At 42.3% G+C, this 24202-nt stretch overlaps 1 protein-coding gene across 1 annotated transcript in view; it reads left to right on the top strand.

Annotated features, from left to right (window-relative positions):
- GABRG3 (gamma-aminobutyric acid type A receptor subunit gamma3) overlaps window positions 1–24202 on the top strand; it is a 305700-nt gene that overhangs the window by 6143 nt on the left and 275355 nt on the right. The window contains exon 2 of the mRNA XM_028727830.2: window positions 3643–3791. Within this exon, the coding sequence (XP_028583663.1) occupies window positions 3643–3791 (149 nt within the window). The remainder of the gene's footprint in view (window positions 1–3642; window positions 3792–24202) is intronic.

Below are 24202 nucleotides of genomic sequence, written 5' to 3'. Positions count from 1 at the left end.
AATCCACCTCTTGTTCCTTACCTTATCTAGCTTTTTACAATCCATAACATGACCCGTTCTCTCACCCTGTTACTCAAGGATGTATGGTGAAGAACTTTGTTGGGATAGTTACAAAGATAGCACCCTACCCAGCATTTTGGCTCAGCCCTAGTTGCTACAAAGACCATATTGCTAGTAAGATAAATTGAGGGTGGCCCACATTCTCTGTAGCCTGCAATGTGGGCAAATGACCTGGGGATCAGATGAGCTGTGCAAGGTTTTTGTTCCTTGAAATAAGAACTCTGGGGAAGCTATAGAAGAAACACCATTCTCAGTACACGGCCATCATGCAGTCTGCGTAACAAATGCTTTGAGATTTCAAATCAAACACCTGTCCTTACATTTCCCATTGGGCAATTTCTTTCAAGCCACTCAATTTGCTATGAAAATAACGCCAATACAATCAGACACTTCTCCCTTTTACAGGAAAAAAAGTTACGAAATGAAATCTCCCTGCTCACCAATAACATATATGCATGCTGAGTTAATTCATATTCCAGTCTCACCCACCCACATGTAATCTGGTTACTGTACATAGCCATCTTAAAAACTTGAAATGTTTGACATGAATGTAGATATAGCCAAGCTTCACTCCCCCCCCCCTTCAATGTATTATTTGGCAGCAAACATATTCATTGTTAGTTTGCGATCAGTTCCTCAGGGGCACCAGTAGGAACATGAAAGATTTGAGGCTTGGTCCCGTAGAAACCAATTTTCATATGAAGACGTATGTGCATAGATGCAGATTTTTATAATTTAAATGCCACAGAAGGCAGGACAACCATTTCCTTATCCAAATCACTGCAAATAAATTCTTTGATTAATTTGCACCCCACAACAAATCACCCCAGTTCAGTTCTTCTTTCATTCGTTTACCCTCTATTAATTTTTCCATCAGCTCCTGCTCCAAATTAAGTTAATTCCTCTTCAACAACCCCTCTCATTGCTCTTTAAATTCACCATGTCATAGCTGTGACACCCACAGCACCCCCTAGGCTCGGCGCCCAGTGTGGTGGAATCAGTCACACTGCCCTAAATCCACTTCTAGGAGCATAATGGGACTCAGGTTGGGTTGTGATTTCACTGTGGAGAAACCTATCCAAAAGAAAGCAGGAATCCAGCAGTTGATATGTACTCAAGGTGCAGCTCAACCCAGAACTACTCTGCATGCAATGGAGTTGCACTGGCTGCAGCTGAATACAGATGGAATTTGCCTTGTAGCCTTTAATAACTCACCTCTGAAAGAAAATAATTCATTTAATGTACCTTGACAAATCATGAGTGTCATCACCGGAGAGAGAGAGAGGGAGAAAGTACAATAAGGCTTAGAAATAAGTGCCATGAGCAGTGAAACACAGCTTCCTTCCACATTTTTGGGGTTTTTTTATATAAAAAAATAGTTCAAATATCCCAGATGTATTAAACTGTAATTTAACTTAGGCTGTACTCATGTCCAATTTCTTGCTGGTGCATCGTATAAATGAAAGGATGCTGCAGCAAACTCCCTGACGTAATGAGCAGGTTAACAAATATGGAAATCTACCATAACCCAACACCCCAGGAGAGTTACAAAGAGAGAGAGGGAGAAGTGAAGAAACTGGAAGGAAAGGAAATGAGCAAGATCCAAATTTTGTAACATTGTGCATGTAAAGAAAGAGGAGGGCTAGGAAAGCCTGCTTCTCCCACAACTGCCTCGAGAAATAGGCCAATCACGTCCCAAACTATCTGGTAACTGCTGCAACCAACCTCCTCCTCTTAACTCCTCCAGCCTCCAGACAGGAGGGAGTTCTGGGACTTTCAAGCAAACACCTAAACAGGGAATCAGAAATGGCATCCACTTTACTGGATCCACCACAGGTTTATCCACCAAGATCCCTCTCAGTTTACACCGTGAGCAGAGCAAGCTTCCAGCACCCAGATCTGGCTTTGCTTCCTGTGGGCCTCCACATCTTCTACCGTACCAGACCTAACGGCCACCAGCCATCACTGGCTGCCCTATCATGCAAAGTGACATGGACACAGAGGAGAGAAACCACACATGCAAAGCATAGCTTTCCATTCCCTCACTGTGAGGTTACAGGGAACCAGGCAGAGGGCCTTCTCAGTGGTGGCACCCACCCTGTGGAATGGCCCTCCCATCAGATGCCAATGAGATAAGTAACAATACAACCTTTAGAAGACATCTGAAGGCAACCCTGTATAGGGAAGTTTTTAATGTTTAATGTTTAATGATGCTTCTGTATATTCTTGAAGCCATCCAGAGTGGCTGGGGGAATCCAGTCAGATGGGTGGGGTACAATTATTATTATTATTATTATTATTATTATTATTATTATTATTATTACTAGTACTACTATTGTGAGGGGTATACCCTATACATTTAAGTTGGTCCCTGGGAATACGTTCATCTATTTCTCCTTTAAAATGTATAATTTTAATATGCCTCAAATGGAAACGAGATTCACCATGCTTTCAGTAAAGAACACAAGAAGTTGTGTTACATGTAGTCAGACTACAGTGGTACCTCAGGTTAAGAACTTAATTCGTTCTGGAGGTCCGTTCTTAACCTGAAACTGTTCTTAACCTGAGGCACCACTTTAGCTAATGGGGCTCCCACTGTCACCGCACAATTTCTGTTCTCATCCTGAAGCAAAGTTCTTAACCCGAGGTACTATTTCTGGGTTAGCGGAGTCTGTAACCTGAAGCATCTGTAACCTGAGGTACCACTGTATTTGTTCACCTAGTGCTGATTCTGGCCCCAAAAAACACTCTCTGGAGTATTGGGGGCAGCAGCAGAAGGAAAACTCCAGAATAATGTGGGATGTGGGGCTGCTGGAGCAGCAAGGGGAAGCGCTCCAGTTCAGATGTGGATCCTAATATGAGTTAACTGAATGAGGTTCATGGTGGGGAAGTTCATCCCCTCTGCTCCATTCCATGTTGCCCAGGAGGACCCCCACCCAAGAAATCAGAGAGGGCCCGTGTGGCTGCAAGAAGATGTGGGTGACTGGAAACGTTCCTTCCATGAGGCTCCTTCAGTTAACTTATCTTAGGATCCAAGCCAATGTGTCCAGGATACTTTTATCTTATTTTCAAACATGCTACATTAAATACCTGAACTCCAAAATGCTGAGAATATATAATGACTTTTTAACAGGGTGACATGATCAGAAAATATTAAAATAACTAATCCTCCCGCCTTCATTTTCTACCTGGGTAAGAGATGAAGAAGTATGTGTTAAAGAAGCTAGATTTGAAGTTCTGCAGGGTGTTCTTCCACCACCTCAGGCTGCTACCACAAGTTAAAAACTACACAAAATAGCTCATCACACTGATATAGAAGAAAAGTGGCATTTGTCCCTAGATTCACCATCTAGTGAGAAGTAATGATAGAAGACTATTCAATTATTTTCCATTAGAGTGCCCTACTTAGACTTTCATCTGTAGCAGTTAGCACATCCTTTGATTTCCCCCCCTTCTTTTAATGGGAAAAACAAATAACTCTGAATGGTCCCTCATGAAACGACTGAATTATGGAGGAAATAGAGGCATTGAACTGCCCTTCCTCATGTGACACTGTCCTATGGTTTTTGTTTTGAATTGCAGCTCAAGAAAGGTTGAAGAGGATGACTTTGAAGATTTCACGACAAACCAAAAATGGGTAATGTCTCCAAAAACGCATGACACTGACGTGACACTGTTGTTAAACAAGTTGCTGAGAGAATATGATAAAAAGCTGCGGCCAGACATTGGAAGTGAGTGCTTTCTTTCCCTTTAATTTTCTGTAATGGATATATCCTATGGCTGTGTCCGTATTTTCTTTTTGTTTTAGTAACCAATGTGCATGATCAGAGGCGTACATATAGACCAATGTGTTTTGGTTCAGGCTGACTACAACCCGTAGTAGAAATTGGATTGTATACGAGACACTGGGCAATCAGTAAATAGTACGAAAATAAAATGGTAAGGCTATAATTATATATAGTAGTGCCTCATTGAACTCAGCGAGACTAACCTTTGAGTAGACATGCATAATAAGATTATACTGTTTGCAACATAATAAAAATATACACATTTTATAAAATGGGCGCATTTAGACTTTTTAATAGTACACTTTGGCTTCCCTATCTCAAAAACTGTTGGAAAGCTGGGGAAGATACAGAAAAGGTCAACTGAAATGATCACAAGGCTAGACCATCTTCCCTTGCGTGAAAAGTTAAGATGTCCGAGTGCTTTTTAGTTTGGGAAACAAGATGACTGATACTATGGAGATCTATAAAACTATGGAGTGAGAAGAGAGTGAATAGCTGAGACATTTTAATCCCTCTGTCATAATACTAGAATTTGGGTACATAAGGAAGTTGATAGGTAGTAGTTTAAGGACAAGACAGATTGTATAGTTAGTTAACTTCTGCAATTCACTATCACCAATGTGATAACATGCATTAATTTAGATGGATCTTAAAAGGGATTAGGATTAATTCACAGAAGATACATCTATAGCTATATATGTAGGTATAACCATGTCATCTAAGAACAGAGGATGGCATCCATTGGATGTCCCTGATGAGCAGCGTAAATTAATAATGCAGAGTCTTCTTCAGTAAAAGAATAAAAGATTTACTGAGTTAAAATAAACTTGTTTGCAAATAACAGCACAGTGAACAGAAGATTAAACTAGCTTCAGAGCATACACAGAGTTTCCATTGAGCACAGGCTCCACCACGCACTGAGACTGAGCCATAGAGACACACACAGACACTGAGGCACTGAGTCTACCTGCAAGCAGATACAATACTTATACAGAGAATGAGTCATCCCCAAGATGAGTCACAGTGATTCAGCATGCTAAATGATTCTGCAGCTTTTCAGCATTTCACAACATTTCTAGACTCCTTTACTGCTTCCTTTACTGCTTCTGCTCTCAAATACCTTTGTCACATGACAGTCCACCCCACTGACAGAAGGCGTATGTTAGTGGAACTGAGCGGGTGGGAAATTCCTGCTCCAACTGCAGCCTTCTGCCACCCCTGAAACTCTGCCAGGAAGAATCCCCAATCCTCCAGAGTAGATTTTGAGTGGACTGGGGTTCAGGGTAGAACACGAAAAATAGTCTTCATCCTTCTTCGGCTGAGGGATGCCTTTCATCAGCAGAGGGTACCATCTGAAAACTTAGATGTTCAGGGACAGTGTATCTGCCACAGCAGGCTGCAGGGGGGGGGGAGATTCGTCATCATCACATTAATTTATGAATCTCCTTTTATATTTGTCTCAAGACGATTTACTGACGTATAATAAAACCAGCTAAAAATAGTTTTATAAACAGTACAACTTCCTCCCCCAAGATGTTTTTTTTTAAAAAACACACACACAAAAACACACAAAATGAACACCAAAGACTGAGACCTTTTCATAGAAAAGGCGGATGAACCAAAAAATTCAAAGCCAGATAGTGGACACCTGTCTTATCTCGACAGGGATGCTGTTCCACACAAAAGGGGTAGTCATACTGAAATCCCTGCTCTGAAATATTGTGGAGTGGGCTTCTCATATTTTGAGGACTTTCAGGAGAAACTCATCTGCAGAACACAGTGACCTACAGGGTGATTTTTCAAGGATACACGAGAAGCATTGGAGTAGGCCCTCTTCACTGCAACTTCTTGGAAGTTAAAAGCACATTTGTCAACAAATAAGAGCTGGGCCCCCAACCCATATCAGAAATGCATTCCAAATTGGAGTCTTCCAGCTGCATTTTCTTTCCAACAGAAAAGTGGCCAGGTTAAGAATCCTCCTCCCTTTTTAAAGTATTATTCATATAATGTACTGAAAGGTGAATTCCTCCTACTCAATTTTGGTTAGTTTCTCCCTCCCAATGCAACCTCATAAGACATAGTATTTGGTAGCTTCCTTTCAATCCTCTGGAGAAAGTTTTCCTCTGTGTGTGTGTGTGTGTGTGTGTGTGTACGTACAGGGGGTCAGTGTCAGGGTGCTGTCAGCAGCTCCCAGCTGGTTGCCCAGGGATGTATAAAGAGAAGGAAAAGTTTCTTATAGTCCTTTTTTATTTCAAACTTTACAGAGAGAGGCTATAGAACCCAGCCTCTTGGATAATGGTGTTGTCCTGAGTGAATCTCCACCCCCAATCTCTCCCAGTTCCTCATTCGTCATCCTCATCATCTCCTCTATGGGTGCCGCTAAGTGGCCTCTGTCTTCGACCACTGTGCTCTCCTATTTTTAAGGCTCGCCAGGTTCTGGGAGATGGAGGGTCTGGAATGCTTTCTAGTGACAACTTGTCAGCCAGCTGCTGCTCTGTCTCTGCTCCTCTTCTCCCATTATTTCCCAGCTTCCCCCCTCATCTGCCTCTGAGCTGTGACCTCCTGCAAACCACTGTTGTAAATCTACACTGTTTTTCTCTTCTTCCTCCTGCCTGGAAGGGTCAGGATGGGGAGGCAGTCACCATCACGCCTCCTTCTCTGCCCAGCCCCTGGCAGTCAGAGGGAACAGAGGAAGGGAAAGATCCATTGTGCAAGAATTTTAGCAAAAAGCAGCCCATCTAGCCAGACAGAAAACTCCTATAGCAGCTTTGCAAATTGATCCACAAGTCCTTCTCAGATAACTGAATTAACACAGGGCCCATTTGAAGTGGCTTGGGCAGAGGAGCTCAGAACCCATTATTAAGCATGGATGAACAAATCGGGAACAGCCTTGTAGAATCATATGAGATGGAAAAGGCGAAAAGACCGTCAGGTCCAACTTCTGGGCTGCAAGCCAGGATAAACAAAACCTTCTAAACAGGTAGCAGGCAGAAAATGATTTGCCTTAACAAGCAGTTTGCATCCCTAGATTCACAGATCCCTGATTCAAGGAATAGATCTGGTGTGCTGAAAGTCACCCAGGTGTGAGGAATGGGCTGTAATGCATTTTACTTTTTAGCCGTTTGTTTTTGTTTGAAAACACTCGAGTTTATTTTGTTAATGAGGTGCTGTGCAACTGGAATTAATTTGTATTGAATCAGCCCAACGTATGCAGATAAAGACTCAGGAAGTGATTTGTGGATGACAACAGGCTCCCAGACACACCTAGGTTAGGCACCTGCATGCAGTAATTCTGCCGTTCTAAGCAATAACTCAGAGTTAGCACCCACTAGCTGCCTGGAGCGTAGAGTAGATGAACAGTATAGGACATTTCTGATGGTTCAAGGGAAAAATAGGTGTGAAAGGAGAATTCCTGTAGGACAAGATCCTGGTTGGGAGAGAATACTCTTTGGTGCGGGAACCCCAGCAAAGATTTTAAATCCACAACATATGCAGTAAAATCAGGGCTCTTTTTCAGCCATAACTCAGTTCCGGCACCTCTATAATGGGCACCATTGCCATTATAAGAGAACACGGGAGGTGTTCATGTTGAGTTCCAGCACCCCTTTTTCTGGAAAAATAGCACTGAGTAAAGTTGTTGGCATCCTTCTGTCTCAAGAGACAATGGAGTGTGCCTCTGGGGGTGAAATCAAATCACTGCGTTTGTAGCATTGAAGTGACCTCCCCGAGGCACGTGTCTGGGCAGTCCTGGCTTGCCCAGATGACAAGACCTCCCTCAGCCTCACTGATGTGGTCCAAAGCAAAGCAAAACAATACATATGGCTCCAGCTTAGCTGCAGGAATTGCTGGAAAGAAGCATACAAGGCATCACCCATTCTGGATTTGGGTAGGGTTTACTCCCTAGCCCTTTCTTTTCCTGAAGATATTCTGCAAGGCAGCAGAAGCTTAAGATCTGATTTTTTTCTTTTCTTAGAAGCCACCTTCCCATGTTGGCAAGCCCCATTTGCCCCTCACTTCCCTCTACAGTATGTGCAGAAACCACCTTCTTGATTGTTGGATCCACTATTGGTCTCATCCACTCAATCTGCCAGAGCCTATCTTTGTATGCAGAGGAAGTCCTTGACTCACTGAGGGTTTGAGATCCATCAGCTACCCTCACCTGGTTTAGCCGGCCAATCGAAGCCATTCTCTAACACCCCATGTCCCACATGCAGCAAACGAAAGCGTGGAAATCTAGGCTGTTTAGACCTTTAATATATGCCCTTGTGAGTTCCAAAACTTTCCTCTTCCCTTCACATAGGAAAAGACTACATGTTTGGCTTACTGAAAATCTGCCCAGTTTAGCTGCTTCAGAGGCTGAGCTTCTCAGGTAGATTGAGGGATCAAAAGCTTGATTACTTGGTCCCTCCCAAGGTAAGCTAAGCCTGGCAGGACAGCTTGCTCTATGGTATTAACCTTTTCATGCATTAAGATTATCAGAACGATCACGTGCAACTAAGCCACTTCCCCCAAAGCTCAGACGTTTTTCAAAAAGCAAGTGACAGGAGAATGCACTTAAAAGTGTGGGATAACACTTTGATGCAGCGTCATCTAACCTCCCCGCAAACAAATCGCAATGAATTCTCATCAAATAGCCAATGTCCTCTTATCCCCCAGCAAACAAATCAGGATGAATGTTCAATAAACAAGTAGTCTAGCTGTATCCATAGCCTATATGGTGTGGGTTTTTTGTTTTGTTTTAAGGTTTGGGTTTTATTTCCCTGCTTGTATAACCCAGCTGCTTCACTAAAGGCAATTGGTTACTAATTGAACTCGGCCCGTCTTAGTTCACTGCTAACACAACCTTGCATAGTAAAATCCAGTGTTAGAAGAAAAGCTGTTAATATTTCAATTTCATGGCTGCGTCATGCTAGGCATAAAGAGCTTTCAACACCTGATCGAATGGAGCTCTTAAAGTTTGAACAATAACATGGTTCACAGCCAATAGCAACACCTGCAGCTAAATTTTGGAAGTGCTATTTTGTTTTAGCACTGGGCAGCTTGTCCCCAGGTCACAAACTCTGGAAATAAATCATCTCTCCCACACAGGCCTAGAATGAGCAGAATAAATCACGTTATGATTCTACAGGGAACTACCTAATAATAAAGTGAGTTTCCATAATGTTAGCTGTGGTTACACATTTCCCCCAATGCTGAAAGATCCGTTGGCAAAATAATTCCCATTATCTCTCAGCATGCAATCATAAATCTTGGCTTAGATCAAGGAGTCAAATTATTTGACATCTCATATATTCCAACAGACAGGGTAGGAAAGTCCATATAACTCTGGACTGTATATTGAGATAACTTAAATAACTCCAATAAACAGCAGCCTAGTTTTTGTGAAGCACTTATCCTTGCAAATGCCAGCATAATGGTAGGAAAGTGAATCATCATTGTTGCTGTGGTTTAAAGGGATTCCATCTTCTTCTCCATGTCTTCTATTGGAAAAACCCCAACTTTTGAGCTCAACTGATACTTGGGTACCCAAGACAGGATGTGCTGCCATCCATTGGTATGCTGCCCATTAGGGCTGGGCGATATCTGGCTTTCAACATCACAATATATCACCAGCTAAAAATCACTATATACTGATATATCACAATGTCTGAAATAGGGATGGAGCTATGTAGAGGCATTGGCTGGCTCCATGGTTTCCCCTGCAATGTGATTTTTGAATAGCGAGCTCACACATGCACAACATGATGCACAATATATTGCCAAGTCAAAAATTAAGAAACTGGCCTCACAATATGGACTTCAAACTGGGTTTGGATGATATATTGATATATTGCCCCGGCCTACTGCCCATCTTGCTGGCCAACAGATACATTGTCTGAGCTGGCAGAGATAATTTTGGACCTGGTGGAGGGGAGGGATCTCTTGGAGTGTGGTACTGGAGTACTTCAACATCCATATTGAGCTCCTTTGTTAGGAATAGCTCAGGACTCCATGGCTACCATGAAAACAATGAGACTATACTAAAGTTAGTTGGGCTCTAGTGACATGATGGCCTATAACACTTGATTTAGTGTTCTCAGCCAGCTGAAATGCCAGTGGGGGTGGGACATATTAACAATTTCTTTTTCACTGATAAATTACTATTTGGTAAGATTTAGAGGCATAGGACCTTCAAACCTCTGCAGAAGAAGACCAGTTAGGCTGCTCTTCTCCCAGAGGCAAATCGATGGTCTCTTGGGGACCTTTGGGAGAATTTGCAGTTGGCAGAGTTGTCACTCCTGATGAAGTCCTGGTTGATCAATGGATTAAGGAAATGATGATCAAAGACCAACTCCCACTGACTAGATCCCAACCCTCTTCCTAGGGAGCTTGGCATGATAAAACAGCTGGGATCATAGCTGTCAACTTTTCCCCTTTCTTGCAAGGAATCCTATTCGGAATAAGGGAATTTCCCTTAAAAAAAGTTGACAGCTATGGCTGGGATGGTGCAAAGATGGAGGAAAACTCAGGAGAAATCCAACTGAGCATGGGTTAGAACTAAGGGCTACAAATTTTGCTACCTTCTTCCATTCTTTGGTAACCATTACAGTTATCTAACTCTTAGACATAGGACTGTCTTTGAAGCATTTGATGCAGAATCAAATGGCCAGATTATTAACTGAGACTTGCTGATCTGACCACAACATTCCAAGTGCTTAAAAATCTAGCTTCTAGGTCTTTTTCTGGGCTCGATTCAGAGTGCAGGCATTGACTTACAAAAGCCTTCAATGGTCAGGATATCCAAAGATCCGCCTTTTTCCATATCAACCTGACCATATGCTATAATTTTCAACAGAAGCTTTCCTCTGTGCCATCAGGCGTTAGGCAGATGGCAACTGGAGACTGGACCTTGCGGCAGTGACATTTAGGTTTTGGAACTCCCTCCTCAGAAAGATTTGTGCAATGCCCTCTCTTTTATATTTCTGGTGCCAAATAACATCAATATCATTCAGGTGAGAATTTCGGAAGGAAGGAGTTTGACATTTCATCTTTTTATTGCTTCAGTTTAAACTTTAAGCTGTGTTTTATTTTTGATGTTTTAGTTTGATTTCTTGGGTAAGGGATAAAACATTAAATACGTTGCATATTGGCAGAAAAGGCAAAGGTCATACAGAGGATCTGAACCAGGTGCTAAACCGAGGGCCATTTGATTTTCTGCCAAGCACCAAAGTCACATGGCTAGCTCCTATGCCTCAGCTATTGGAGGGGAATTCTCTAGTTTCATAAGCTATGATATAATTAATCATATAAATACAATACAGTGGTAACTCTAGTTATGAACTTAATTTGTTCTGGAGGTCCGTTCTTAACCTGAAACTGTTTTTAACTAGAGGTGTGCTTTTGCTAATGGGGCCTCTTGCTGCCGCCGCACTGCCAGCACACGATTTCCGTTCTCATCCTGGGGCAAAGTTCTCAACTTGAGGTAACTCTTCCAGGTTAGCGGACTTTGTAACCTGAAGTGTTTGTAACCTGAGGTATTTGTAACTCGAGGTACCACTGTATAGCATTTCTAAAACATATAATGCATTAAAAGATAGACAAGTTAAAACATAATATATATATATTTATGTGCAGTTCTCTTTGTCCCGTTACTTAATTAAAAAATAATAATAAAAAAATTAGTTGTATCCTCTTTGAATTGGAATGCATGCTTCATTCCCCTTCTCTGCCTGCTCCCTCGTTCTCTTTGTTAGGATCTAAAGAACCACACAACCATCACCCAAAAAGGTTTCTTTGGCTTGTAATTGTCAAACAGCAATTATGACATCTCAAAACTTGTTCCACAGCAAACCAGTTAACCTGCTTTCAGTCTATTCAGTTGTGCACATTTGCAAGCTACTTGGAACGCTTTCGTTCTCTTACGTCATTTGAGTCTCTATGTAACAAATCAAGATATGGCATGAAAGGAGCTGTGTCTTTAATTTATAGCATTCTTTTAGAACAGTATGCAGGTGATACAGGAGGTCTCCGGACAGTATGGAGAAGAAACTTGGGGATCATAATTGCAGATAATAAATGGCAATCAATTTGGCACAACCCGTCCCTACAAACAATCTCTGTTTGTTTGCAGGAAGCTTCTCTTAAAATTATATTTTGCTGGCACTGGAATCCATCACGTCTAGCCAAAATAAACACTACCATCTCTCCCTTATGCTGGAACAGCTGCAGAGAGATAGGCTCATATTTTCATGTATGTTGGTATACTCTTTTTGGGAAAAGGTGTTTCAGATTATTTTCAAAATTGCTCATCAATCCCTTCCACCCAATTCAGCTCTAGCCTTGTTATTCTTAGACTCAAATTTAAATAATAACCTTAAATGCAGAGAATTACCATAGTATTTTTTTCTATTATCAGCAGCCCAATTAAGAATAGCCCGATACTGGAAACAACCTATAGAAATCCTCATTGAAACCTGCGTAAATAATATTTGGAATGCAGTTCTATCAGAAGGCCTTACTCGCCATAGAAGGGTAATTAAAGGCACTTCAGAGATAGACACTTTTGGCAAGACCTGGCTTCCATTCTTTTCCTTTATAAATGAGACAGAATATGCTTTTATTCTGCCCATAACACAAGAATCTCTGTGGAGAGGATACTTGAATTGACAATGCATAAATAAACATATTGCTCGTGTACTGTGTACAGCATATGAAACTTAATAAGAATGTACCACTGGACATTCTCCAAGTTACTGTAGTTATATGTTGTTCTTGTATTTACATGAAAATCAATAAAAATTATTTGGATTACAAAAAAACCCACTTATGCATTTAAGGTGCGTTTCAAAAACCAATTTCTGGGGAAACATTCCATTGGGTGTAAGCAACACAAAACAGCCAGCTTTCAGAACGATCCCATTCTCTTTTTTTGCTCTGCTAATGATTAGGTGTACTGCTTGGTTTATGTCACTAGGTGTCAGTGTAGTACTGTATGCACAGCTAAGAGCACAATATCTTTAAAGGTCAAAATAACAAGTGAGGTCCTTTGAAAACAACTGGATTTTCATTAATTTCCTGTTCCCTATGGCTGTAATCCTGTGTTTCGTTAAGTGTCTGTGTTCCCTTAAGTGTCCCATTAGCCCTGTTGGACACAGTGAGATTTGCTTTTGAGTAAACAAACATAAGCTGGACTGTGCTGCAAGGGATTTTTCCCCCCTGGCTCTGTGGAACAAGACTATATTTCTTCAATAAAAACAAGCAATTAGACTTATAGCCTTTTCCCTAAAAAAGAGAGAATATTTCCAAGTGTGGTAGGATTTTCAATGAGTCACTTTGTGTGAGTTTAATGCAAAATATATCATGGTATAGAAAAGAGAAGCGAAATAAATGGAAGAGAATATAAAGAAATGTCAACTAATATAGTTGTGGGGTTTTTTAAGAAGTCAGCAACCAGTCATGCATTTTAAATAGGGATTCAAATATGAATGCCAGTGAGGTGTATACAAAAAAGATAATCTATATTTTCAAATGCTCTTTGTGCTTAGAAACGCCTGTGGAATACAGCACTTTTGATGAACTGAATTGCACCTGATTATTTTCTATTTATATCCCATTTTGATGCCTCAAGGCAGTAGCTATCAAAGGCACTCCAGAACAATGAAAAAAAAAAACAAGGTGGTGTGTGGGTTGGGGGTGGACTTGAAATAATTGGAAACCCAGTCACTCTGGATGCCCTGGTTTATTTTGGGGTGGGGTAGGATGGTTGAGGGGACGCGGGTGGCACTGTGGGTTAAACCACAGAGCCTAGGACTTGCCGATCAGAAGGTCAGCGGTTCGAATCCCCGCGACAGGGTGCGCTCCTGTTGCTCGGTCCCTGCTCCTGCCAACCTACCAGTTCGAAAGCACGTCAAAGTGCAAGTAGATGAATAGGTACCGCTCCGGCGGGAAGGTAAACGGCGTTTCCGTGCACCGCTCTGGTTTGCCAGAAGTGGCTTAGTCATGCTGGCCACATGGCCCAGAAGCTGTACGCCGGCTCCCTCAGCCTATAGAGCAAGATGAGCACCACAACCCCAGAGTCGGCCACAACTGGACCTAATGGTCAGGGGTCCTTTACCTAGGATGGTTGAAGGCAAAAGCGAAAAGCCACAGTGCACAAGAAAAACATCACCCACATTGCTTGGGACCCTGGCCTTTGACTTATGAACTTAATGTATCAGGCATGCCAGACACTTCAAAAGCAACAAAATGGTTTATATAAATGAAACGCAATGTGGTGTACACTGTAAGAAAAATGTGAAACATATTGTATGACATCTGACAGTGTCAGAGTGTTGTGCAATGAACCTTCTAATGCAAGCAGGATTTCATTCTCTCCTGCTCCCTTCCATCTCTGCTGCATCTCCTCACACCCCCAAAATTTCCCCAAGAGCAGAAGCGGGGGCTGCAGAGAAGAGGAGAGGAAAGGGAAATCCCATCACATCCATGTTAGATATTGCCCATTAAGAGTAATTTATCAGCTTAAGTTCATAAAATAAGATTCAAGTAATTGCAGAACGTGCAGAGCTCTAACAGCAAATTGTAAAGAAGAAGAAGAAACCATGTATATTTCAAAAGGGTGTTTTATTAGATTATACAGAAATTTCATGAGGCAAAATTCATGAGGTAAGACTTGATTAATTGTAAAATGTGGAGACAAATGAAACAAAAATAAATTTATAAGGTGTTAGGGAAATTATCACATAACACACAAGAGAAGATTTGGTTAATGATTAATCCACAAGTAGGAAAAATGTAATTCAGCAGGGCATGATGAGGCAAGGTGCGATCGATTATTAAATTTAGGTACCAATGATACTTACAAAATAAAATTAAACCTCTTCTTACAGCCACGTAATAGAATCAAATTGTAAAATTCACATGGAAAAGCTTGGCCAATTTAGATAATTATTAATGTAGGTATTAAGCACATTTGGGAATATAAATAGAAATAGCTATTAAAATGAATTTATACTTTAAGAAAATGAATGAATTTCTGGTCATATGAACGGTAACTTTATTATTAACTTAATGTAGGTCCAGAGATCTGGGTGAGCAACAAGTGTGTTTGCATTCTGCCAGTTGAAAAAGACCTATAGGGCAATCCAATTCCCCTTTTGTGTCTCTCTTGAAGGTGTGAGAGTTGGATGGGCTAAAGCTGTCCTGGTTAGCATCCCCCTGGTCACCTGCAGAAATATGCTCAGTTTCCCCTTCTGTCCACCCTAAATGGGCAGACGGAAATATGGCTGGTGGTATTTTGATTGATTGATCCATTGATTAACCCATTGATATTGGGGACATCTTCCCAATAGTGGGTCCTGAACCCCTGGCCTACCTGGCAGCAAGCCAGTATGTCAAGTCCAAAGTTCAAATCCACACAAGCAGAGTCCAAAGGGTCAGGAAACTCAGTCCAGGGTCAATCCAAGTAGTCCAGCAGTCAGGATACAGTCCAGAATCAAACCCAAAGCACAGTTCCACAGAGGCCCAGGAACATCCAAGCAAAGGTCAGTCAACATGAGCAGCTGAGCAGACACAGCAAGCCAGCTCTGCTTCCCTCTGCAAATCCCTTTGCAGGCTGATTGCAGCACCTGGACTTAACGAGGCAGGTGGCCCTCCCCTGTTCTGAGCTGAGGAATCACACACCTCCTCCCAGAGCTAGCAAGCCCCACCTGGCCAGCTAGGAAGCTGGGCTGTGGGCCCTGGCCTGCCTCAGCCTCCTAGAGCTTCCATCTTCCTGCTCCCTACACCTCAAAGTCCACCATGTTCATGGAGACAGACCCCCCTGGCTTTGCTGATGGGTCCTATGCATTGACCCCCAGCCCCTCGCTATCCTCCATCACCCTGTGAGTATTTCCTTCCCCACCCCCTGCTTGTCCTGGTGTGTCCAGTTCCAGCTATACCCCTCGCTGGGATCCTCTTCCACCCCGCCGTCATCCTGCTGTGGTTGCTAACAGAAAGCCCTATAAGAAGCCTTTCAATGGGCATTTGATCCTTAGCTGACCCAGTTGTTCTCCTTGGGCCCAATGTGGGTCTCATTACTGTGCCAGAATAAGGCTGGTGCAAAGAGAAGCCTGCCTTGCCATTTCAGCAGGGCTGAGGAGGCAACAGCATCCCCACAACTCAGTGAAGCCCCTGCAGATTGTGTGTGTGTGTGTGTGTGTGTGTGTGTGTATTGCTCCCTTATTTATTTGTCCATGTTTTCATGGGCTTATAGTATTTTAATACCGGTTCTACTGTTTCGTGAATGTTACACTTATATGTTTTTATTGAATTTTATTATGTATGTGGGTTGTTGGGGTTTTTGTGTGACTGGTAGTACATCGCTTTGAGCAAGATAAAGTGACTATCAAATTCAATAAATAAAGAAAAACATTACTCTTATGGAGAACCACCTTATAAGTTGGTTCAGTGCCCATTCTGCTGCCTGGTTGCATTAACCTGGCATGCCCGACTTTTGATCCTCACTGGTCATTTGATTTCAGAACAATGTGGCTAAACTCACAAACTGAATATCAGGTCACACATTGACCTGGTATGTGTGTTCTACATTTGTTGTAGAAGCCTAGGTACTGCATCCATCCTGTAGGAAAAAAATGAGGTCAGTGAGACCCTTTTCCTTCCCATGAAAGGACTCAGTGCACAGCCTGACCCATAGGATCCAAGTAGTCTTGCTTAATGTAGCAAATCCCAACACTTCAATATGTTGTTGTTGTTTAGTTGTGTCCAACTCTTCATGACCCATGGACCAGAGCATGCCAGGCACTCCTGTCTTCCACTGCCTCCCGCAGTTTGGTCAGACTCATGTTCATAGCTTTGAGAACACTGTCCAACCATCTCGTCCTCCGTCATCCCCTTCTCCTTGTGCCCTCAATCTTTCCCAACATCAGGGTCTTTCCCAGGGAGTCTTCTCTTCTCATGAGGTGGCCAAAGTATTGGAGCCTCAGCTTCAGGATCTGTCTTTCCAGTGAGCACTCAGAGCAAATTCCAACACTTCAATATACAATTCTTTTAATCACATAGGTGCTGGTGGTATTTTTTCTTTTTCTAATACTTTTTATGAGGTATCCATGCTACTGCAGTCATAAAGAACAATAGCTTTTTTTGTCTTTTGGTACCTATGTATCCCAAATATCCCAACATCATATCTTGCTAGTACTTCCTCACCACCAGACACCCCTGTCCTTTTCACATTTCCAATAATTAGTGTTATATACTCTAGATAGTCTTAGAGGACTTGCATAGCATCTTACCCACAGTTTTAATGTATTACCAATTAGGACTAATGATGCTGTAGTGCTTGTTTGCATATGTCCAGGTGTATTTTCATACACAACCCAGAATTGGTTCTCCAATTAAAACAGAATAACAGCTTTTAGAGAAAGCCAGTACTGCTTTATTTGATGTGTAAAGGAGATTCATATGTGTGTGTTATACAGGAGGCATTTCAGGGCAGCCCTATTGACTTACATCTGAGTAAACAGGATCAGACTAATTGTTTACATCTGATTCTGGTTTAAAATCTGAAATAAAACTGATATAATTTAAATAACAGGCATTATAATGTGGTTTAGCTTTATTGCCATGTTTGTCGTTCTATTGCACACCAAAGATCTACTCTATAAATGCGTTTATGCATACTCTTACATAGTATGTCAGTTTCACATCATCAGTATTGCTATATTCCACCTCTTCAACAACAACAGAACTGCGTAGAAATAGAAAGTGCATCCTTTTACAATATAGGGATTATGTTCAATTTAGCTGCTGCTAATAAATCCAATATAAATTCTCCATCTGGTTTTTGAATTGCTTCTTTTAGATATCCTAGTAGGATGACCTTGATACATCTAAATCAGGCATGCCCCTAATGTGATTAAAGATTGTTTTCCATAATTTAATCTTGGGACAAGTCCAAAATCTCAGCCTTAATGATGTTACGTTCCGGACGAGAATCATGTCCCAAGTTAGATATATCTTTTCATCTGCGAGAAGTCGGGCTCCTGTGCCACTGAGACTGGAGCTAGAAGGTTTTCTTCAGCTGTACCAAAATATGTCACCAGTAAGATATTTGAAGTGCCAACATCTCTCCCCCCTCCCCTGACCCCCTGAAGTATAATAATGCAATGTCTGAAGAAGGAAGAAATAACCTTTCACAAGGCCATAAAACTGGCTCAAAGTGGGTCATGCGCTGGACATTCTCTGACCATTAGTGAGTGTACAGAAGGAGCCCAAGGACAAAACTCTGAAAAGCCCTTGCAGACAGAACCGTCAACAGAAACACTAAAATTTCAGTAGGAAGATAAAAATGAATGCAGTCCAGGAGAGGACCCCAGGAACCAGGGCTAAAACGAGAAGAATAGGATGAGTGACTGTCAAAGGAAGCAGAAAGGCTTAAAAAGAATAAGAATGGAATAAAACCCTTGATTCTTTTTGCCAAGGAAAGATAATTAGAAACTGTACTAAGCTTCCACTTCATGGAGGAGAAGGCTAAGCAGATTGAAAAGGGTCATGACTAAGTTAAGTAAGAAATTTGAGATAGCAATGATTTATTATTACTATGACTATTATCATTTAATATCATATAATTGTTTCAGGAATTCTCTTCTAGATCAGATTCATTATTATCTGTTTACTAGGGGCTGGATCCCTGCGCACTCCACTCAACCCCCTGCCACTCACATAACACACAGCCCCCCTAGAGTTCCCCCTTCCCACCCCATGCATCTACTAAGCTTTCTTTTCACCGCCCCAATCCCATTTCTGCAGCCCCTTCTCTCTTCTGTTCCACAGCCCCTCTTTGCATCAGTTTTCACCGTCATCCCCATAACCTCCTACATCTTCCCTCCTACATCACACCCCTTCCACCCACTTATGAAGCTAACATCCCATCCTCTTCTGCACACCCTTCTTAATGCACTTTTTTTGGAAAGCAATTTCCCAAATTGAATGCATTTCTGTATGTCATTTGCATACTTTCCATTTGTATATGCACTTTTGTACGTATTACTTGGCTGGAGAACTGCATTGTAAAATTCAGAGAAGTGTGAATATTGAAGGATGGCTGTGTTTTGCTTGAATCATGGAATCAGAGCTTGGATCATTGAATCATGGAGTTGGAAGGGATCGTGAGGAAGATCTAATTCTACCCCATGCAATGCAGGAACCTTTCGTCCAACATGGGGATCAAACCCACAGCCTTGAGATTAAGAGTCTCAAGCTCTACCAACTGAGCTGTGTGTTTTGCTTCATGCTTTGTTCCAGAAATTGTGAACTTGGCAAGTTCCCATTTAAATGCTAACTGAATCAAATTTATCCCTCCTCCGTACATGGCATATTAGGGTGTGTTATACTGTTAGATGGACCAGTGCCGGATTTGTGGTCCAAGCCACTGAGCCTTGGGCTTGCCGATCAAAAGGTTGGTGGTTTGAATCCCCACGACGGGGTGAGCTCCCGTTGCTCAGTCCCAGCTCCTGCCAACCTAGCAGTTTGAAAGAATGCCCAAAAGTGCAAGTAGATAAATAGGTACCGCTCCAGCGGGAAGGTAAACGGCGTTTCCATGCACTGCTCTGGTGTCGCTGTTCCGTTGTACCAGAAGCGGCTTAGTCATGCTGGCCACATGACCTGGAAAAACTGTCTGTGGAGCAGACAAACACCAGCTCCCTCGGCCTGTAAAGTGAGATGAGCGCCACAACCCCAGAGTCATTTGCGACTGGACTTAACTACCAGGGGTCCCTTTACCTTTATACTGTTAGAATATTGGCTCATCTAGCTCAGCATTGTGTACTCTGACTGACAGCAGTGCCCTGGGATCTCCAGCAGATCTCTTTTCATCATCCACTGAACTTCAGAGCTCCTTCATGCAAAGCATCTACTCTGTTGCTAAGTGAAGGCTCCCCTGCCCCCACCAAAGCAGTGCCTTTGAGAACTAACATGTCACTATTGTGACTCTACTAACTCCTGGAAGTATTGCACAGTTGACTCCCCACCCCTTTCTTCTTCCGCACAGGCTTTCCGAGGAGCCCCCTGTCACTCATTGACTCACAATGTGGCCTTTGAATTGTCCCCTCTTATGCAGGCCACAGAGCATCCAAGGTGGGGATGCAGGGAGATGTAAGGCACTCAACAGGCCAAGGCACTCAGTGGAGACCAATGGTTATGTTCATTACTTTATGTGATTTGGTGATCACAAATATGTGCATCATCATATTGCAATTTTAGATGAAATCTCCCCTTTTTTAAAAAACCCATTAGGCATCTTTCTACCCCTGTGGGCTTTCCATTAAACAGAACAGATATGCCAAAGTCTTAATCATTTTCGATATGTAATCTATTAAATGCGGTGCAAAAGAATTCAAACAGGAAAGCGAAATACTGTCAAATCCAGAGAGGCTGCTATAGATTTGTGCTGGCGCACATGGAGGCAGAATTTATCCCCTTGATTTACAGCTACAAGATTTGTGCTTAGTGGAAATTGTCAGATGTATTTTGCCAGCTCTCCAAATAACCAGGATAACCTTTATTCATGTTTTCATTAGTTTCATCAATGGCCTTCTTAATTAGAAACAGGATGCTTGGATATTACAACGTATGTGACAAACTAGACAGCTCCAAACATTTGTCATTTGGTGCTACCAGATGTCAGCCTGGCAGTGCTGAAATTTGGACACATTTCCTCCCCACCCCCCTTCTTTCATGGAAAATAACCACCCTGCGTTAAGAACTGTTTCAAAGAGGTTGATTTGAGAAGGCTGATATCTCTGCTGACATCCTTTAATCATTCTTCCACCTATGATATACATGTAAATGTTATGGTTGCTGACAGCACTCTCAAACTATTTTTGTCTGATCCCTCTGACAAAGAAACACTGGAGAGCTAGAGATCCATTTACAATCTGACTGACAGATTTGAGAAGAGCTAGCATGAACATGATTCTACCTGCCCACTAGGCAATATGACTGCGGGGAATGACCTCTGTCGCATGACAGAAGGCTCCAGACCCATGACTAAAATAAAGCCTTTAAAAATATGCATTTTTGACTCTTCTATTGTGTCGCCCGACTGAATGGATGGGGAATCTATGACCTTCCAGTTGTTGCTAGACTGCAACTCCCATTGTTCATGACCACTTGCCAAACAGGCAAGGGCTGTTGAGAGTTGGTGCCAACAATATCTGATGGACCACAAATTCCCCACCTCTGCCCAGCTGGAACATTTGATAGAACTAATCATTTCTGTGTCTATTTTCCTTAAGTGGGAAAGTAATTACATGCTCACCTTTCCTACACTATACTCTTTGTTTGGCACATGTGAAGGAGTAGAAGTTCTAATTGGGGTGGAGAACTGGTGAACCCCTAGATGTTGCTGGAATCCAACTTCCAGCCACCTTAAGGAAGAATGGTCAATGACAGGAATGATGGGAGTTGTAGTTTAGCAACATCTGGGTGTTGGTGCCACAAGTTATCCACCCGGTTCTAGATCATTTCAATATGACATGATTCTGGCCTTCCCATAGGCACCTGGGTAGAAACTCTGGAAAAGCAGGATGCTTGGCTAGATAGCTTTTTGTTCTGATCTAGCAGGGCTTTTCTTTTGTTTAAATAATGTATCAAGACTAATTTTTCACTGTGGTACCTCTCTAGTACTCTGCAGGGGGATTCCACCTGCAAGCAGATAGTTCTAGCCAGTGTGGTGTAGTGGTTAAGAGCGGTAGACTCGTAATCTGGTGAACCGGGTTCGATTCCCCACTCCTCCACATGCAGCTGCCCTTGACCTTGGGCTAGTCACACTTCTTTGAAGTCTCTCAGCCCCACTCACCTCATAGAGTGTTTGTTGTGGGGGAGGGAGGGAAAGGAGAATGTTAGCCGCTTTGAGACTCCTTCGGGTAGTGATAAAGCGGGATATCAAATCCAAATTCTTCTTCTTCTTCTACTACTACTACTACTACTACTACTACTACTACTACTGTGACATATGCAATTTCCAGGGAAACCATGTATTACCTTGTATTGTCGTCTACAAGTTTCACTGATTGCATGTGTATAGGAGGGTCCTGGACCAAGAATCATGGTATACAATTGCATAGCTAAACCTTCCTAATAGGGAGGATTAGCAATGAGACAAGGAGCCAGTGCCAAGTGTAATCAAATCCATGGTTTATTGCAGAAATAGAAATGTCAAGTAAATGCTTTCAGACTGGTCCAACAGCTTTTGGTTAAATCCACAGAAGGCAGAGAGAACTGGGACAGATAGGTCGGGCAGGAACAATGTGCTGAGCATACAATCAAAGAGTTGGAAAGGATACCAAGGGCCATCTAGTCCAACCCCCTGCAATGAATCAACGAAAAGGCTGATACCTTAAAAAAGGGAGGGCAGAGCAGTAGGCTCCAAGTTAGAAGGAGGGGGCTAAATTAGTGGTAGGGAACCTATGGCCTGTGGGCCTCATTGGGCTTCCCTTTGGTCCATAAGCCATTTAGTCCATCAGTCACTGTGTCCTCCAGAAGCTGTTGGACTACAGCTTGCACCAGTTGCAGCCAGCATGCCCAATGGTCAGGGCAGATGATGGAAGTTGAAGTCCAGCAACATCAGGAAAGCACCACATTGGCTACCCCTGCTCTCAAGCGGAAATGCCATGTTTTTCAGTTTTCCTCTAGCCTCTTTTCCATCTTCCAAACCCTGGGGCTCAATCCAAAGTTGAGAAGTAAGGCACAGCAATTTCCCCCTTCCCTTCTGTATAGTCTGGGAGAGTGGAGAACTCCAGGGACACAATCTAGGGGCCTTGTCTTTCCACTTTCAACACGTGAAGAGAGCTGGGCTCATTGAGCCATGCCTTCTTTTGCATCCTATTGTAAGTTCTTCAAGATGTTTGAATTCTTGACAACACAACAGGTGTCATAAAGTTCACACTGCCCCAGTTCAAGAGGAATGGATTCGGAGATTCACAGACTCTTTGATTGTGATCTGCCTACGTTGTGCTGCCCTCTGCTTTTTCCCCGGTCCATGCAATACTTTTTAAAATTACACCTATTATGGATTTCTAGAGGTCCCTCAATTATTTCATTTTGCAACTTCTCCTCTTAAGAGGAGCAGGAGGAAGATTGCCATTTGTTTTCAGTTGTGTTACAATCAGGGTTACATTGATTAATCAGTCGTATTTGTTCCGATTTCCGTTTTTGATTGCTGAAGCCAGGGCTTCAGTTCATCTGAAGCTATTATTTGGGTTCAGCGTGAGTTTCTGGATTTAATTAACTCTCCCAAATTGTCCCAGAACAGTCTTTATTCAACTCTACAGATGAGAACAACTTGAATCCAGCTACTGGATTATTATTATTTTAAAACCCTTCAGTTAGTTTTTACTCATCTTTCCCCCCCAATATATGACTTGTCAGCAATTACATAAAGTTTTAGAAAGACTGAAATTCATCCATGTCCACCCTACATTTAGTCTGAATTCAAATTTCTAACTTTTAATTAGATGGCCAAAAGGCTTGCATGGAAAAATATTTCTACACTGTATTGTATCATTATAAATTAAAGGATATTTCAGATTCTTGGTCCCATTCTCTTCTTGCTATTTTTTAAACTGACCGGCAATGTCAAGTTTTAGAAATACGCACAAGTTCAAACTGCAGAAGACGGGGGAGAAACGTCATACCCAATTGGCAGCGAAGTGAACCCTGGTCTATTTGTGTTGCTTCTGCCTCTCAGGAGCTCACCATTTTATGCTCACAGCAACCCTCTGGGATAGGTTAAACTAAGAAATAGCAACCTGCCCAAGGCTATCCACTGATCTCTGTGACATGAATAAACAGGAATCTGAACCCATGTCTTCACGGTTGAAATCCAACACTTCCCCACATTTGAGATTTTATATTTCACTACAACAGTTCCCATGAAATCATTTCATTCACTACTGTAATTAATGCTAGTTGTGTAAATCTAACCAATGGGATTTACAAACAGAAATATTTGAAAGCTTCCCCCCCCCCTCATTTATGTTTTATGTGCCTGCAAGATCATTAGTATTTTGAACTACGCAAGGTTTATTCAAGCATCTTGGGATGTGTGTACATCACCACAGGTACAAATGAGGAATGCAAGAATTGTCATGCTGAATCAGACCCACAGCTAATCTAGCATTCCCCCCCCCCCCATGGCTAGCCAAGGAAGCTCACAAGCAGGGCAAGAGAGAGAAAACCTGTTTGTGCCTGGTTGCTGGTATTCAGAACATGTCCCATTCTGAACATGGAGGCTCCTTGCATAGCCACTCTACCTAATCAAGAGGGACATGGGTGGTGCTGTGGTCTAAACCACTGAGCCTCTTGGGCTTGCCGAACAGAAT

Source organism: Podarcis muralis, chromosome 4 (assembly GCF_964188315.1).
Source record: "Podarcis muralis chromosome 4, rPodMur119.hap1.1, whole genome shotgun sequence".
Taxonomy (NCBI): domain Eukaryota; kingdom Metazoa; phylum Chordata; class Lepidosauria; order Squamata; family Lacertidae; genus Podarcis; species Podarcis muralis.
This window is presented reverse-complemented; position numbering and strand designations above follow the sequence as displayed.